Source organism: Saccostrea echinata, unplaced genomic scaffold (genome assembly GCF_033153115.1).
Source record: "Saccostrea echinata isolate AGI-Se365-2 ecotype Australia unplaced genomic scaffold, CSIRO_AGI_Sech_v1 ptg000034l, whole genome shotgun sequence".
NCBI lineage: Eukaryota > Metazoa > Mollusca > Bivalvia > Ostreida > Ostreidae > Saccostrea > Saccostrea echinata.
Window position 1 is genome coordinate 648,671 of NW_026889783.1, and position 18,696 is coordinate 667,366.

The window sequence follows — 18,696 nt, forward strand, 5'->3', positions numbered from 1 at the left end:
AAATGTGATAGACCAGACCAGAATTCGAACCAGTCAGGTGCTCTATCAACTGAGCTATCTGGCCACCAGCATTCAAACTTGGCTGACGCCACAATTATACACAGCCTGAACATATTGTATACAACAATATTACACACACACCCATTCAACAAATTTCTACTATACATTTGAAATTCAAGCTGCAAATAAATATGCAGCTTAAAATCACGCCATCAAACATGAAACAGTAAGTCCAAACAACTAAATAAATAATACTTAATAACACTTTCGCAATTCCTTGCCATTCGACTGAAAAGTTCCCCCTACCTGCATAAAAGGGTGAATATATTGAATGTGTCCAACTTGTACATGTTTCCATTCGATTTACTTCTATAATAGTTGTTTAATGGATAAAGAGATAAAACTTACCTAAGCTTACAAAAAAAGAGATAATTTCGTTTATCTTATTATTATTATCATCATTTCATGATTACTATTATTACAACGGTTGAGTATGTAAGTTTTCCAAATAAAATATTCTATGTACGATTTAACATTCCCGAGTTTTGATAGATAAACTTAGATTGGTGAAAATGTTACATGGATTTTAATTGGATGTTTGGCATTGTATATAAGATCTCACTCCTCCTGTGCGCTCTCTCAGTTGTTGTTGACGTCGAAAGCACTGGGGTGGCGGGAAATTTTTTAAGGAAAATAACGTGAGTATATTTTGTTTTGTTTTGTTTTATTATTTAGTAGAGATGTTGTTTATTTAGAATTCTTTCACTGACACGGACCTTCAGAGTTAGCTTTACAGTCACGGGTGAAAAGTGTGCAAGATCACTTGTTTCTCCTTCGATCAGTCGACACCACTTGAGAGTTGATTGTTTGATCCGTTTATAAACTGATTTCATAACCTACATTGCAGTAGGTTTATCTCCTGCCAGTGTTTACTTGTACTGAAAATATGGGAAAATAGCATGTGCATCACCTTACACATTACCTGACAAGTTATATAAGCCGCTTTATTATTGTTATTAAGTTATATAAGTTGCTTTTCGCAAAATTACTCTGAAAAGTGTAGAAATGAATGCCAAGTCTTATTATGTAATGCTTAAAATCCCTTATTTTGCCATGCACAACTTAATCAGAAGGTAAATAAAAGTCTGCAGTTTGGGTTGGATGTATTTTATAGCATTAATGTGAGGTACTTTTAACTAGTCATGCAGTTTTTTTGGTAAATATGCAAGGACAGATGTTATCAAAATGATTGAAAAGCAGAACTTAGTATCTAAAACTTGCATAACAGGTTGGAATAACTCTGCCAAATGGGATATAATTGCCTGTTTGCATTATATTATCAAAAATTAGATACAATTTGCAGTACAAAAAGGTGGAGAGAAAAAAATATTTGGCTAAAAATATTGTAAATTTAAATAAATATACATTGAGTGCAACAACTTTTGGTGGATGAGATTGATCCTCAAGAAATTTTGGATCTTCTGTTTGTTCAATATCAAAAAACTTGTTTACCAAAAGTTTTTCTTTTTTTTTGTACTGAAAATTTATATCCCAATTGAGACATTGTAACTTTAACAAGCTATTATATCCCATTTCAGAGAGTGGACCCAACTTGTATAAAGTATATGATTGTTTCAAGATATTGATGATTGCCTTAAACAATAAATTCATCTTTCCAAGTCAAGGGTTTCTGATCCACTTCGCTTCACATAAATCCTTGACTGAATAGACTGTTTAATGGGTTACAAATGCGCTCTCTGATTGGCCTCATACAAGTTTGCATGAGCCAATCAAAAAATTGTTTTATGTAACCTGAAACTAAATCATAAACAGAAAAACACACCAGTGGTAGTCGCAACAAAAACATCTTTACCATTAAATAACTCAGTTAAAGGCTTGTCTCAGCTTTTTAGTTGAGTAATATTGAATTTATAACCGATTTACAATATTGTCTTGCATTCTCTGTTTAATTTGCTTACTCTGATTGGTCAATAGTAGAAGTCAATTAAGTTCAAAATGTTTAATCTCACCAGATGGGGCGATAGTAAACTCCATCAAACTTAGTCTTTTCCATCAAGGGTTTATGTGGAACTGAGTGAATCAGAAACCCTTGATTTGGGAAGATGCTATAAATTGAAAAAAAAAATATTGTAACAAGATATGAGCTTATAAAAAAATAAATTAAACCCCCCAACCCCCCAAGAAGTTTATGGGGTGTGTGTAGGAATCACCTTGTTTGTCTGTCCAGGCTATGACTTTGTAATTGAGAATATTTGGTAAAATGATTTTTTTGACCAGAGGGTGTGTTTTTTAAACCAAGATCATTTTGGCAATTATAAGGTCACATTTAAAAAATTGCAAATAGGCACTTCAAAAAATAGTGACAGTGTATTGTTTTGTGAGCTTGCTATAGCTAACTTTAGTTTTAAGATGGATAATGAATTAGTGTATGTGTTGTTAATTTGTTATACAAAGGTAACCATGTCCAATCCTACAATGAATGGAGGTGGAGACCACACAGATCTCCAAGCAGACATTTCCATTGATGACCCTGAAATGTATAACTTGATAAAACAAGAAAAGGAGCGACAGATGAGAGGACTCGAACTCATTGCCTCAGAAAACTTTACGAGCAAGGCTGTTCTCCAGTGCTTAGGGTCCTGCCTTACAAACAAATATTCAGAGGGTCAACCAGGACAAAGGTAAATGAGATTTTTTAAAAGGTATTATGTATTATGCAAGAGGAGAATATTAAAGAATAAATAAATCTTAGCATAAACAACAGGTAATGTTTGTACCTAGATAATGACTGTGTAAACAATAATTTAACAAGGATGTTAAAAATGTAATATCAACTGTAGGTATTATGGAGGGAATGAAATCATTGATCAAGTAGAGGTCCTATGCCAAAAACGAGCCCTGCAGGCCTTTGGGTTGTCCCCAGACAAGTGGGGAGTTAATGTTCAACCTCTCTCTGGGTCCCCTGCTAATTTTGCTGTCTACACAGGAGTTGTTGGTCCCCATGGTAGAATCATGGGTCTTCATCTTCCAGATGGTGGACATCTTAGTCATGGATTCATGACTCCTTCTAAGAAGATATCTGCCACATCAGTGTACTTTGAATCCTTCCCATACAGAGTTAATCCAGAGACAGGATTAATAGACTATGACCAGCTTCATGAAAATGCAAAGCTCTTCCTTCCTCATATGATCGTTGCAGGTTTGATTTGGATTTTTTCTGTAAATTCATAGTTATTTGCACACCTATGCCAGTTATTTTAGATGAGTTTCTTTGATCAGAATCATCTGTCATGTATCTGGCCTTGGTTTTTACTAACTTAAATTTTTGGGCCCATACATTACATTCATGTATCCATTAGTTAGAGAAGGAGCAAAATTTTGAATATGGTTTTAAAATTCTAAAAAGGACATGTATGAGTATGTAAACTTTTGTTTTCAGGAGTGAGCTGCTACTCTAGACATCTGGACTACAAACGATTTAGGGAGATCGCTGACGAGAATGGAGCCTATTTACTTGCCGATATGGCTCATGTTAGTGGTCTTGTTGCTGCCGGACTTACCCCCAGTCCATTTGAATATTGTGATATTGTGACCACAACAACACATAAAACCCTTAGGGGACCTAGATCAGGGATGATTTTCTACAGGAAAGGTACTAATAGTTTTTTTTGCGGTATAATGAGGCCTGGTCTTTGGATTGGTAAAGTCTGTCCTGCAGTTATAATTTTATCTAAGTAAGGGTTTAGCCCTGCTGTGGTTGACATATTTTTAGCATAGGCTTTCAGCCTCAATCAAAGAAAGGTAATTTAAGACTAATCACAGCAAAAAAAGATTTTATTTTATCAAATTGTGAATTCTGTAAAATTTGGCTGAACTGTGTTAATTTCATTTGTGAAATTCTTCAAAAAACCTTCAAAATGATTTGGGTGTTCTGAATTATATTCAGCACATTTTCTGAACATAGATCACAAGAGTTATAATATTGATGTTTTTCAGGTGTTAGAAGAGTGAAGAATGGAAAAGAGGAAATGTATGACTTGGAGAAGAGAATTAATGAAGCTGTGTTCCCCGGACTCCAAGGAGGCCCACATAACCATCAGATTGCAGGTAGGGCTTGCACTAGCCACTAGGGCTGTATTGATATACATGTATATCATTTGTATCAATTTTCGAGAGTGTTTCTTATCAAACTTCAATTTCCAATACAGGTAAGACTGGGACAGCTTCTCTCTAAATTCTGTGTAAAAGTAGGGAATTTCAATCACTGAATACCTTTATAAATGTTGAAGGTTTTGATTTGAATTCTATTTTATTGAGTTTTGACAAGAAATACAAAACACATTAAGTTCAGAAAACATGTAGGGCTCTACATTAACTTTTTGCCCTACTTGTCCATTTGGACAAGTGACCAAGGCATTTACTTGTCCGAACTTCAACTTCACTTGTCCAAAGTTTTTTCAATAAAGATCTAATACTGTCAACTTGAAAATTGAAGTCCATTACATGACATGTACTTGATTGATTCGTGATGTTATTAATAAAGAACACATAAAACGAAATTTTATCTAGACTTTCTGAACTGACAACAACATAAATGCTCACACGTGAACCTGAATCCAAACTTAATGAGTTCGTAAGTTCCATGCCTTTTTAGTAGTTTGCAATTAGTGGACTTCGATCCCTATCAAATGTGAACTCAATTAATAGCAATCTCTATCAGGATCGAAGTTCGGTTTTTATGTACAGATTCAGTCTGGAAACTACCAATTAACTTTTAACACAACAGTCATTCTTTTTATTATTTAGAGACTCCTTTACATTAAAATGCACTTGTCCTATTCGACAAGTGCCCAGCAATATTCACTTGTCCGTAACTTTTTTTCACTGGTACCGTACAAGTGTTATTGTCAAGCCCTGACATGGTCCTCAAAAATATATAACTTTTCCCAAGAATTTGTGATTGCCACTTTAAGAAGTTTCCTCACAAAAGATTGAGGTACATTACCAGGCATTTGTGCAAGATAATGGAGGATGGCATTTGCTATATAATCCTGTACTGGAAATCACTTAACTGCTGGTATCAAGATTTTTGGTTAATATGTTTTTCAGATATTTTGGAAATGGTTTTGAAATCAAAAGATAATGATAATTATGAAGATTTTTGATATATTACGCATAAAATGGTCCCGTCTATACCAATTAATTGACCAAGTCTGCATGTCCCATTTCAAACATCAATATAAAGTAGAGACTCAGTGTTTTCATTTCCTATAAAAAGTTTCCACTAAGAGTCCAGGTAGTAAAATTCAGACTCAATGTAATTGCAGTGTTCTTGAATTTTGCAGAAATCAGGTGTATTTGATTACCTACAGCAAAAGATTAAAATAAGAGCCCACCACTTAATCCAAAAAATGATTATGCTTGATAAACCAGAAACAGTTCTATCATTTATTCATTGAATAACTGCACATTTTGAGGTTGGGTGCTGTGCAAATAAAACAATTAGATTGCTTGTAGGGGATCCAGCTCTTGAAACTATCATATTTCTGGAAGGCATCTGACGAAGAATTTTATCATGGTTCTTTTTTTATAATTGAAGATAACTCACTTGTAAAATTTTGCAAATCCTACTACATTTCAGGTGTAGCTGTGGCATTACAACAAGCAATGAGACCAGAATTCAAAGCATACCAACAACAGGTCATCAATAATGCACAGGCTATGTGTAAAGTATTTATTTCTAAGGGATACACTGTCGTATCAGGTATGTTAATAAAAGCTGAAGTATCATTAAGATCAATGTCTATACAGACCTGGTCATGTATTGGTTGACTGAGGCTGAACCAATACTTGACCAGGTCCTTAAAGTCACAGAAAGACCAAATTCAAATGTGAAAAGTTAAATTTTATTAAATGGTAAAAAAATTTTACAATATATTTCTCACTAAAGTAAAGTTATAGTATCCATCAAAAATAATCACTTGAAATATAATATATTGTGTAGCAACATATCAAAATTAGTTTTCAATAGTTTAAATAGGTGGAAAATACATCAACAAGAGGTTATATACTTTGATACAAGCCTCTGCATTATTTATGTTTACATGTGCTTTAAAGTATGCAAATTGATTGGTTGATAAAATGTGTAAGCAATCTATAATTGATGAATAGTGAAAACCTGAATAAACCTCTTGAGACTTCCTTTTAAGGTGAACACACACTGAGGTACACCTCAGGAAAGAGATCTATTGGAGAGCTTCAAAATTCCTTATCATTAAGGTCTTGATACTCTGACAAGAGAGATAACTTTTAATGCGATAAATATATAATTCCCTTATGAAATGTCATGTTTAAATGTCTTTTTTTGACCAATTTTGTCCCACAAGCTATGCTAAAAGTGTTTGCATTTTACTTATAAAATGCATTTTCTTATGGAAAATTTTAAGTGTTCAAGCAGCATGTAAAATGAGTGAACAGAGGGATTATAAACCTGTGGCATATTAAACAAAGATGACCATCAGTTTTAGATGTAACTTTAAAGTGTTTGTCTTGTAATTAGGTGGGACAGACAATCACTTAATCCTGATTGATCTGAGGCCAAATGGTATGGATGGAGCCAGAGCTGAGAGAGTTTTAGAGTCTGTTAGCATTGCTTTGAACAAGAACACCTGTCCAGGGGATAAGAGTGCACTCAAACCAAGTGGACTCAGAATAGGAGCACCTGCTCTTACATCCAGAAACTTCAAAGAAAAAGACTTTGAACAAGTAGTAGAATTTATACACAAAGGTAGGTTCAAAAGACTTTGAGGGTATTTTTGCCTATTTCAGAAGTTAGTGCATTTCTGATTTGCACATTAAGAAAATGACATAATAATGGTTGGATGTCTACAACTTTCTAATATTCTACATTGGAGTTGCTTTTTCATAAGAAAATCTGATTTGTGATAACAAAAATGGTCAATCCTGACTCTATTTTAAATAAAAGGTTGTTGAAAATAAGGATGTTTTGGAGTCGTGCTTCAATGAATCATGTAGGAAAACATGTATAGCAGGATTTATCTATTCCACCGTTGCAGAATGCCAATTTTTTATTATTTTTTTTTTTTTAGAAGGGGAATGAAATTAATATAATCATAGGAATTGGGCTTTGATAATGGTAGCATAATGAAGAATTCTTTTAATGGAATTGGGAAAAGGTGGGAGATAAAAAAAAAACTTCATTGTTACAACACAGTGGATCTAAGCCTCTTTTCAACCAGAGAGCTTTCCTTTTTGAAACTTTTCTTGTTGTAAGGAGAAAAAAAAGAGAAAAAATTGCAGATGATCATAAATGTATTCTTTAAAAATTTGAGAAAGTAATGTGCAGAAATTAGACACGTGTGCTTAAATTGTCACAGATATGTGCATTTCTAAATGTAAAATTTAAGTAAATGATTGATCCACTAAATACCTTATTTAGCTCCAAGATTTGAATTCTCTAAATTGAGACATGAACAGGAATGCATGAATTATGTAAAATAGTCAGGTTAGTTTGAGAGTGAAACAAATATATTGATTGTGAAAATATATCATTCTAATACTATAATTCACTTATTTCCTTTTTTTTAGCCAGACTAGAAATAGGATTTTAAGCAAGACAAAAAAAAGTTGCTTCCTGTTAATCTGAATGTAGTATTATTCAAACAACCTGCTAAATGATGCAAAATGAAAGTTCTTGCAAAAACAAAATCTGATTTACAGTATAAAAATCTGATCAGTATGATGTAATTTCAGGTCTAGAAATAACGAAAGAGGCAATGCAGGGGTGTGGTCCACTACTAAAGGATTTCAAAGCCAAACTAGTCGAAGATCAAGTGATAAAAGACAAGATTGCCAATCTACGCAAGGAAGTGGAAAATTTTGCTCTCCAATTTCCCATGCCTGGAATTGACAACTGGTGAATATTATTGCTCCAAGAGAGACTGGAATTTTATTTTTAATCCAGAGATTATTGAATCTTAAACTGTGGGACATAATACTTTTACAGGAGAAAATTTAGTGAATGGACTTTTGAACCCGTGACAGGCAAAGAGGGAAATATTTGCTTGTGAAAGTTGGAGACATTTTCTGTACATTCAAATATTTATGCATCGTTCTGTTTAGGATATTTACTGTTCTGCTTTGCATCATGTAATTGATTATGCACTACCAGGATTCATAATTGTTGTATAATAAATTTAAGTAAATCTTTTTTTTTTTTTTTTGATTGCATATTTAAAGAATGAGTGGACTCAACATGGGTCTTTTTTGCGATTTCACCACCAAGCTGTAAACAAAGTGAATCCAAAATATTTTACAAGCAATAGCAAGATCTACATTATTAGGGCCCCGCAAGGATTTGCGGGTGCCCTATAGTAATCACTCTGTCTGTCCGTCTGCCATTCTTCCGTCCACAAATTTTCTGTTTTTTTTCCAATAACTTTTTTTGTAGCTGTCCAATTCAGTTCAAATTTGGTATGTTGGTTGAAGAAGCAGTAAGACATATTTTGATGCTAAGTTTGGTTATCTATGTCATCCACTTTGGAGCTGGGGTGAGGGGGTAGATTCCTTAACTTAATGCCAGGGCAAAGAGAGATAACTGCTGAGATTGTTCCTATTGTAATCTGTGAAAGCTGCAACTAGTCCCATGGGATTAATTAACTTTCCTCTTGAAGAAAATCCAAAGCATGATCTGTTTCTGTCAAATTGAGAATTAATTAACAACTCTGTCTGCAAATGAAGTTTGTTTTGGAGTTAAGGTCAATTCTGAATGATTTACATTCTCTGAAATGTGGATTTAAATAATGTTCATACTTTATTTTGGTAAAATACATAATTAGTTATGATTTTATTAAATTCTGAAAACAAGATATACATAAAGATATGTTTTTTAAAAAAAATTTTTGTTTTTATTTTATTTATTTATTCCTTTTTGTTTTTTGTTGCCGTACCTAAATTCAAGAATACATATACTATTAATTACAACAGATAGTCCAATAATAAACTCATTCTATCATTACTGAAAAAGTTCTTATTGTAAACTTGGAAGAAAAGGGTGTGAGAGCAGTACAATTAATCCCCTGGGATTAAATATATTGTCTGGGGCAGAGAATTTTCCAGGCTTATCTCTATTTGTCACTTTAAGATAAATTAACCTTTGTCTGCAACTGATGTTTGTTTTGAAGTTAAGGTCAAGCCTTGGTGATATTTGCATTCACTGAAGGCTGGCATTTTATAAAACACATGCTTTATTCTTGTTTAAATATACATTTAATTGAGTTATTTTAGATATGATGTTTTTTACTGCCTTGTGTAAATACAGGGATACTCTTTACAGGTTGTTGGATATTTATGAATTATCTTGAAATTTTATAAATACAGTTGTTATTGCATATTCTTCTTCACATATTTTTAAATTTTTGTAATCAATTAAAATTCTCATTTTGTAAGCTGCACCTTTATATTTCTACCCCTCGGCGGGGCCCTTGCTGACTGGTCAGTTTTCTAGTTAAACATGATTATTTGTACAAAAGCAATGCCTTGGTGTCAAAATTGAAGCAAGACTGAGTTTCTGCAATGAAATTGCATATAGCAACTCATATGGCCTAAAGAAAATCCTTATTGATTTTAAGGTCCAAAAGTCAAGGTCATTAATTATGTCTCATCTTCATAAGGGAGACATTTTGTTTTTGTTGATTTTTTCTTCATCCAAATTTTGTCCTGGTCATAACTTAAATTTCCTTTGAATTAAGACTCCAAAGTTGGAACATACATAGATGACGTTGAGAAGGAGTGCACACCTCCAAAATTATTGACCTTGACCTATTAAAAAGGTCAAGGTCAATCTTTTACATCAAAATAGAGTCCAGACCATAACTTGAGATCCCTTTGATATTAGGACTTCAAACTTGTAACATGGAAAGAAGACATTGATATAAGATGCACTGCATCAGTATTTTAACCTTAACCCTTTCTTCCTTCAAGGTCAAATAGAGAAAAAACACGATTTGACCATAACTTGGAGACCTTTTGACATTAAGACTTCAAACTTGGAACATGCAGAGGTGGTATGGAGGAGGGGTGCATGCCATCAACTTTTTTGACCTTGATCCAATTATTATAAGGTCAAGGTCAATCTTTTACACCAAAATAGATTCCAGGCCATAGCTTGAGTATCCTATGATATTAGGACTTCAAACTTGTAACATAGAAAGAAGACATTGATACAAGATACAACACACCAAAATTTTGACCTTGACCCCTTTCTTCTTTAAAGCCGAACATGATTCATAAAAGAAATGTGTCTGCCATATTTGATTGGTCTCTCGCTATATCTGAGGGTCCTTATATAAAGCCACTCACTTAGTCACTGTTCAGTGTAATCAACAGTCACCGGTATAGACGGACATATGCTATACAGCACTTGGTAGTGATAAAAAATAACTACTTCTTTTAATGCAGGAGAGTAAGATACCAAAGAAACTTGCAACAGTTGCACAGGTCAGTGCAGTATACAAACAAACACAAATACACGTTACTGCAATAAAATGTAAACAAAGGTAATGCAAGATAACCAGCATGAACACGGGTCGCCAATCCATGCCGATACCTGTGACAATAAAGCAGTCAGGTGTAACAAATGTGAAGAGTATACCCTGGTGCTAATATTGTAGATAGTAATATTGAAAATGGTGTATGCCTATTTACGAGTCGTGTTCAGCTTTAAAGGTCAAAAAGAGAAAAAACTTGATTAGATCATAACTAGAATCTTTTGTTATAAAGACTTCAGGTTTGGAATATGCAGAGGTGGTATGAAGGAGGGATGCACGCCACCAAAATTTATTACCTTGATCCAATTTAAAAGGTCAAGGTCAATCTTTTACATCAAAATAGAGTCCAAGCCATAACCTGAGAACCCTTTGATATTAGGATTTCAAACTTTGAACATAGTAAAAAGACATTGGTACAAGAAGCACTGTACCAAAATTTTGACCGTGATCCCTTTCTTCATCAAGGTCAAATTGAGAAAACAGGACTAGACCATAAATTGAGAACCCTTTGAAATTAAGACTTCAAACATGGAACATGGAGAGGTGGTATGGAGGAAGGGTGAATGCCAACATTTTTTTTTCACCTTGATTGATTGATTGATTGTATGTTGTTTTACATCCCATTCGAGAATTTTTCACTCGTATAGAGACGTCACCATAAACCGGTGAAGGGCTTCATATTTTGACCTTTACTCAGCACTCAGGGCCATTGAGCAGTGAGGGTTCTTTATCGTGCTTTATCGGTTTTCTAAGGTCTCATCCAAAGGACCGGCAACTTTCACTTCAAAGTGCTGAGCGCATGGCGAAGGAACAGTTGCTACCCATTTTTTATCGACTTAGGTCAGTCGCGGCTGAGATTTGAACTCACGACCCCCCGATCACGGAGCGAGTGCTCTACTGACTGAGCTACCGTGAACGGTTATTGACCTATTAATTAAGTGAAGGTCAATCTTTTACATGAATATATAGTCAAGGTCATAACTTGAGAACTTTTTGACATTAGATTTTAAACTTGGAACAAAGAAAGACCATTAAGACTAAATGCATCAAAGTATTTGACCTTGACCGCTTTCTTCATTCAAGGTCAAATTAAGAAAAAAATGACCAAACCATAAGTTAAGATCCTTTTGACTTAAAATTTTGTACACTGAGCGAGGAAGTTGAGCTGAGATGCACTGCATTAATATTTTTGACCTTGATCGTATTATTGCACTTGTTAATAATGGTAAGAAGGGGAGACATGTTTTTTTGTTTAAAAAAAAAAACAATACCCACTAGTTTCATTCTGTATATGTGGAAAACTTTTGTTTCCGGACAATATCTTAAAAAGCCTTTGAGCTTTTGAAATGAAATTATGTATCAGAACTCCCTATGACTTAAAGAAGACCCCTATTGATTTTTAGGTCAAAAGGTCAAGGTCAGAAATGTATATATATATTGCAGAAAGTGGTTTCCAGGTGATAACTTAATAAGTTCTCTTTGAGCTTTTTCAATGAAGTTACATATCTAAGTTCTAGTGACTTTAAATGGGCCATAATTATCTTAATGTCAAAAGGTCAAGGTCAGAAATTCATACAATACAAAAATATAGTGCACATCAACGGCATATGATACACCTGACCTGTCGGTTATTATTCATTATAAACAGATTAGTTTGCATGGAAGAAAATTATGTCAATCTTGGTACAGACAAAGCTACCAACCCATATGATTTTAGCAGAGATCTTACGATTTTCACATCTAAAATACACCTTACGATTTCTTCATTCTTCCGATTGCCAATTTTCTCAATCAAAAGTTGAAAATACTGGTATTTTCATAGCTGTCCACTAGGGGTGCAACGATACACTAACCTCACGGTTCGATACGTATCACGGTATTCAGTTCACGATACGATACGTATCACGATACAAGGTTAAAAAGTCTTTCAAGTTTGTCATCATATTTTTTTTAATCTTGACAGGGTTATATAAAATGTTCATATTTTTTTTAATAATAATTAGAATAAAATTTTGTTAACTTGAATTGGATTGTTGGGTAGATCTTTGAGTTTTGACAATATTCTAAACCAATGATGAACATTTACAGGGAACTACAGGGGCCTTTCCTAATAATCTTCGTTTTAAATTGGAATGAAAAGGGAAGACATTCATTCTTTTATTCCTTTTATTTACGTAGAAAACCAGTTGTCATATTTCTCGTGTTAACATGTTTAGTCAACAAGACAGTGAACACACGTGATGAAATATCGTGTATTACCAAAGAATACGTTTAGATCTAAAGGATTTATCATTTGTCTTAACATCTATAACTTATAATCACATTAAGTCCTTCTCCGTCTTCCGTAAATGCGTTATCGGTGACCTCACGTTTTGCGCGGAAGCCATTTTGAAATTGTAACAAAGGAAACAAAACGGACGATTCGGATAATTCTGGACCGATCGAACCGAACCGCGATACCATTTTAGCGTATCGGGTGCACGATGTTTCGGGACCACGACGTTTCGGGACCTGACTAATACGACGTTTCGGGACTAGCAACAAGACGATTCGGGACTTGAGTTAATTTTTTTCGGGATCTAAACAAATTATTTTATTATGGTGATATAGCATATTAATCTAATTACACATAGTACGTAATATTTCAAGCTAAATCCGAATTTTAATTTTTATGTATATATATAATAAAAATTGTCATAAAGATATACTTTGATGGGGGGTTTTTTCATAACAGACGAAGAAGAATAAATCTTTACAATATTCATTTTTATTTCTTTTTATTTTTTTATCATTTTTTTATTAGTTATTTTTGTGTGTGTGTGTGGTGATGGGGGGGGGGGGGGGGTTCCAAAATTTAATCTTCTCAGGTTGATGATAGATATTTTAAAATATTCAAGTGATCTCCAGCTACCGTCGAATATATCTTTAAAAAACATGTCAGTAAATTGTTAAAACAACAACTGGGATCAGGTACACATATCCAAACTGATACTCTGTACATAGGGAGGTGTTACGTACATGTATAAAGACGCCGCCGGTAATGGGAAGTAAAAAGATTGTGTGGTTTCTTTTGAAATTATTTTAAGAAAATAAAAATCTAAAAATATGGAAAAAATATCGTTTGTTTATTGGTAAATGAAATAATTCAGAATCAAACAATAGTTCAACAAAATATAAAGGTTTTCAAAATGTTTTGATCTTGATTTTGTCTACCTTTTCCCAAACGGTTTCAAATATTTTTTTTTCCAAAAGGTTTTGGCATAGTATCTGTAAGATTCTTCCCTGGAAATGTTACGAAAACATTTTTAAAGTTTCCAAAACATTGTAAATGAACATATTTTACAAATGTTGCGAGAACATTGGCCCTAAATTAAAAAAAAAAAATACCATACTTTAAAAAAAAGCATTAAATGGTATAAACAACATATTTCATTCGATATCGTTTCAAATAATGTTTTTAAAAACATTTTAAATTTCATCATAGCTTTATCTATTTAATGTGGCAAGGTGGAAATTTGAAATTTAAGTTGACCTGTTAACGTAGTCAATGTGGAATGTCTTTTAAACACTTTTACAACGTTCATGTAGCATGAAAAATTTAATATTTGCAAATTAAATACTATTTAGTATTTATTTACAGTATTATTTAAAGTTTGTCATGTACCTAACTATGTAACACCACATATAATATTACGCACTGGTCGGGTATATAAGAAGATCGATAATTGAGTTTCATTGAGATTTGTAGTCTGTGTATACACAGTAAACATAAATTCAGACATCCATATCATTGTAGACAAATTAACAATTTTGATAGTACAATAATATATAGCGGGAATATTTGGGACTTCCGTGGGAATAATTTTTTTCTAATTAAAATAAATGAATAAAATCGATTACTTTCATCATTTTTCTTAAGCCATCGAGTACATGTACTTTGCATAGACGAAGAAATTGTCTAACTTTGAAACGATAAGATGAAAAATAAGTTAAACGTGTTTATATTTTGAAAATTAGTAAGTTTGGTTTATTTCCAAATGTTGCATACATGGTATATATATATATATACACATCATACTTTCAGTAAAATTTACTTTACAAGCTGTTCTTTGACGTTATATATATTTGAAATGTCAAATACAATTTCGTTTTTTTTTCCTTCTCTGCTTAACGTATACATGGATGTGTAGGAAGTTTATAGCTTAAGTTATAACATTTCTCTTACCCGTAACATTTTGTATAAATTTGCTTTTATGATTTTGTTGCATATATAACCTGAAATAATAATTATAAATTTTATACACTGATGTTTAAAAAGTTGAACATGGAATATTTCAGATTCTGATTCAAAACAACTACCCGTAAAACGTTAAGTTTTTACTGCACATGTGCTAGCTTGAGCCTTTGTAAATTTTGTAAACAAATATGAAATCAAATACCTAAAATTATTATTAAAAAGGAGAGAAAGAAAGTCTTAGAAAGAAAAACACGTCCGTGTCTTCACACAGCAGTTACGATTGTCTCCCGGCTTTAATTCTACAAACTCTCGTATCAAACACTATAAATAAATCAAATACATATTTAAAAAAAAAATTGAATTAAATTTTGGTCAAATGTTAACTAAATACTTTATAAAGGTAATATATCAAATACTGTAATAAGAAATTAAAGAGACAACACCGCGGGCGTTTGATTTTCTCGGCAGGCGTCCTCCGTGCCGCAGGCAAACTTTAAAACTAATAAAAACTCCAATCAGTGCTTCTTAAATTATAAATTGTGTATCAAACTGAGAAATTATACATGTATAAACATAAAAACACAAGTAAACAAGTTTTATTTCATTTCCTTTACAAAATATTTAGAAGTCCCGAAACGTGTTAGCCCAAGTCCCGAAAAGTGTTAACCCAAGTCCCGAAACGTGTTGTCAGGTCCCGAAACGTCGGGGTCCCGAAACATCGCGGTCCCGAAACATCCATAATTCAGCGTATCATGAATTGAACCGTGGAAAAATATACCGCGATATACCGTCAAACGGTTTATCGTTGCACCCTTACTGTCCACCTTCAGTTTTCATTATTATAATAAAAAAAAGTCATGAGTACGTACATTGCTTCCTCATATTGTCATTGTCTGTTTCTACTAACTTGAAATTATATCATTTAAAAATAAACAAAATGGAAAATATCTCAAGCAGCTGAAGTGCCTAGATGGCCCTTAGACCCCTTCCTTACAATTTTTCATTCCATAATGTTGGCAGCTCTGTACAAAGATTTCAATTTTCTCTCCATTTCTAATGTTTGATGTGCAGCTCCTATGCTGTACTCGTTATTGTTAGAACAAACAGTACATAATTTTTTCAACTCCATCTGCAGCTTTGCTCATTGTATTGTTTATGAAAGATGAACAAGCCACTGCCTAATAAAAATCAAAAATACTTATCATTATGTTGATGATAACACCAACAAAACTTTTGCATCCAATATAGTTACAATATTATTGCATATTAATGTCATTATAGTTAAAAACCAGAAGAACTTTTTTGAGCTCACCTTAGCCGAAGGCTCGAGTGAACTTTTCTGATCAAAATTTGCCTGTTGTCTGTCAGTGTCGTCGTAAACTTTTCACAATTTCATCTTCTTCTCAAGAATGACTGGACCAATTTCAACTAAACTTGCCACAAAGTATCCTTGGGTAAAGGGGATTCAAGTTTATGCAAATGAAGGGACACGCCTTCTTCCAAGGGGAGATAATTATGAATTCGTGAAAAATTAATGGCATCATTTAAAAATCAATCTTCTCAAGAACCACTGTGCTTCAAAATATAAAACTTATAATTGGAAGCATCCTCGGGTAGTGTAGATTCAAATTTGTTCAAATCATGAACCCCAGGGATAGGGTGGGGCCACAGTGGGCGATCAAAGTTTTACATAGGAATATATAGGAAAAATCTTTAAAAATCTTCTTCTCAAGAACAGCAAAGCCATGATTGGTCATATTTATATGGAAGCATCCTCAGGTTGTGTAAATTCAATTTTGTTAAAAAACAATGACTCCCACAGGTAGGGTGGGGCCACAGTGGGCGATCAAAGTTTTATATAGGCATATATAGGAAAAATCTTTAAAAATCTTCTTCTCCAGAACAGCAAAGCCATGATTGGTCATATTTATATGGAAGCATCCTCAGGTAGTGTAGATTCAATTTTTTTTAAAACCATGACCCCTACAGGTAGGGTGGGGCGATCAAAGTATTACATAGGAATATATAGGAAAAATCTTCTTCTCAAGAACAGCAAAGCCATGATTAGTCATATTTATATGTGAGCATACTCAGGTAGTGTAGATTCAAGTTTATTCAAATCATAACCCTCAGGGGTAGGGTGGGGCCACAATGGACGATCAAAGTTTTACATAGGAAAATAAAGAAAAAATCCTCTCAAGAACAGCAGAGCTATGATTGGTTATTAACTATTCGAAAGTATCCTAAGGTAGTGTACATGTAGATTCATGTTTGAAAAAAATCATGACCCCCTGGGGATAGGGTGGGGCCACAATTGATGATTAAAGTTATACATAGGAATACATAGGAAAAATTTTTAAAAATCAAAGCTATGATTGGTCATAATTATATGGAAGCATCCTCTGATAGTGTAGATTCAGATTTGTTAAAACCATGACCCAGGGGGTAGGGTGAGACCATAGTGAAAGTTCAAACTTGTAGGAAAAAAATTCACATACAAAGAAATATGTAAGCATCTTTAGTTAGTGTAGATTCAATTTTGTTCAAATCATACCCCCCTTTTAGGGGTATGTCAGGACCACTTATGCATTAAAGCTTTTAAATACTGAACTGATTTTTGCTTTTTTCCTAGCCACAGTGCTCAGGTGAGCGATGTGGCCCATGGACCTCTTGTTGAAGTTTATGGCTATATTTCAATATTTCATATATAAGGGGCTTATAATCATCAAACTTTGTCAGTTTTCAGAGTGTGTTATCCAAAATGTAGGCTATGCTGACCTACTTTTGGAATTTCAAGGCTCTTAATATAAAAGATACTAAGAGGCTTAAAATAGAAGAGATAGATTGTACAATTTATCAGAAGAGTGATTCCAAGCCCTTGGGCCTCTTGTCTTTCTCATCTGCATATTTTTTTTTCAGTTTTTCCACCCTCTTCTTTTTTCCTATACCAGGGGACAAATATTCTCTGAACTTAAACTTCTTTTCACAAAGAAAGTTCAGCATCCATCTGCATATATTTGATTCTGTGTTCAAATTCTTTTCCAAAACCATTAAGCCCATTTCAACCAAACATTCAACAAAGCATCCTTGGGTGAAAGGGAATCAAGTTTGTTCAAAGATGAGCCATGTCCTCTTGATAATTAAGAAATGGTGAAAATGTGATGGGATCATTCTGAAAATCTAAAGAACTGCTGGGCCAAAAAAAAAGTTGGAAAAAGTAAAAGTTTTCTTATATGATGGATATTCCAGTTTGGTCAAATCATGGTCTTTGGGTTGGGGGGGGGGGGGGGGGCAATTCGGTCAAAGTTAAATACATATGTATATTCATAATTGGTATATGCATGAATTCAAAATATTATATTCCTTTTTTATGCTGAGAATATCCACATCATTAAGATAAAAAATAAAATATGATTTTTTCCCAAAGCATTCAACACATCCAAACTGAAATATCCTTGATAGGTCTTGTGGAAGTCATGCCATGCATATAGCTTTTAATCCACCTTAACTGAATTCACAAATGAGTTTTCCTGATCAACTGTTGTTCTTTGTTTTTTTTCATCTGGCAACTTTTCACATTTTAGAGTTCTCCAGAACCAACGGACCAATTTCAACAAAACAGGGCATTCTTGAGTAAATTAAGATTCAAAGAAGATAATCGAACAAGGCAAGCAAAATGCCTATTATACAAGAATTTGATAAAGTGAAAAAATTAAATCTCAGTTTTGAGAATATTTTCTTTGATATTTCATTTAACATTAAGGCAAACTTTAGGTAAAATCTCAACAAAATGCACCAATCTCACAAAGATTGATCTGATTTGTCCTTGAAATAGTATACATACACAAAAGAGGGCAAAAATGAGTTTTA

At 33.4% G+C, this 18,696-nt stretch overlaps 1 protein-coding gene across 1 annotated transcript; it reads left to right on the forward strand.

Annotated features, from left to right (window-relative positions):
- The first annotated feature begins 655 nt into the window (after positions 1–655).
- LOC133199480 (serine hydroxymethyltransferase-like) lies at positions 656–8,251 on the forward strand. Its single transcript, XM_061335292.1, has 8 exons — positions 656–698; positions 2,476–2,702; positions 2,862–3,220; positions 3,461–3,673; positions 4,018–4,128; positions 5,663–5,785; positions 6,581–6,808; positions 7,795–8,251. The coding sequence occupies exons 2-8, from the start codon at positions 2,482–2,484 to the stop codon at positions 7,959–7,961; spliced, it is 1,422 nt and encodes a 473-aa protein (XP_061191276.1). The 5' UTR covers positions 656–698; positions 2,476–2,481; the 3' UTR covers positions 7,962–8,251.
- Positions 8,252–18,696: the final 10,445 nt, after the last annotated feature.

Bases quoted from the DNA above. Each gene is read 5' to 3' on its own strand.
- LOC133199480 (XM_061335292.1), top strand. From the start codon at position 2,482: ATGTCCAATCCTACAATGAATGGAGGTGGAGACCACACAGATCTCCAA. The intron at 3,674-4,017 runs GTACTAATAGTT...GATGTTTTTCAG, and splicing joins GATGATTTTCTACAGGAAAG to GTGTTAGAAGAGTGAAGAAT. The intron at 5,786-6,580 runs GTATGTTAATAA...TCTTGTAATTAG, and splicing joins GGGATACACTGTCGTATCAG to GTGGGACAGACAATCACTTA.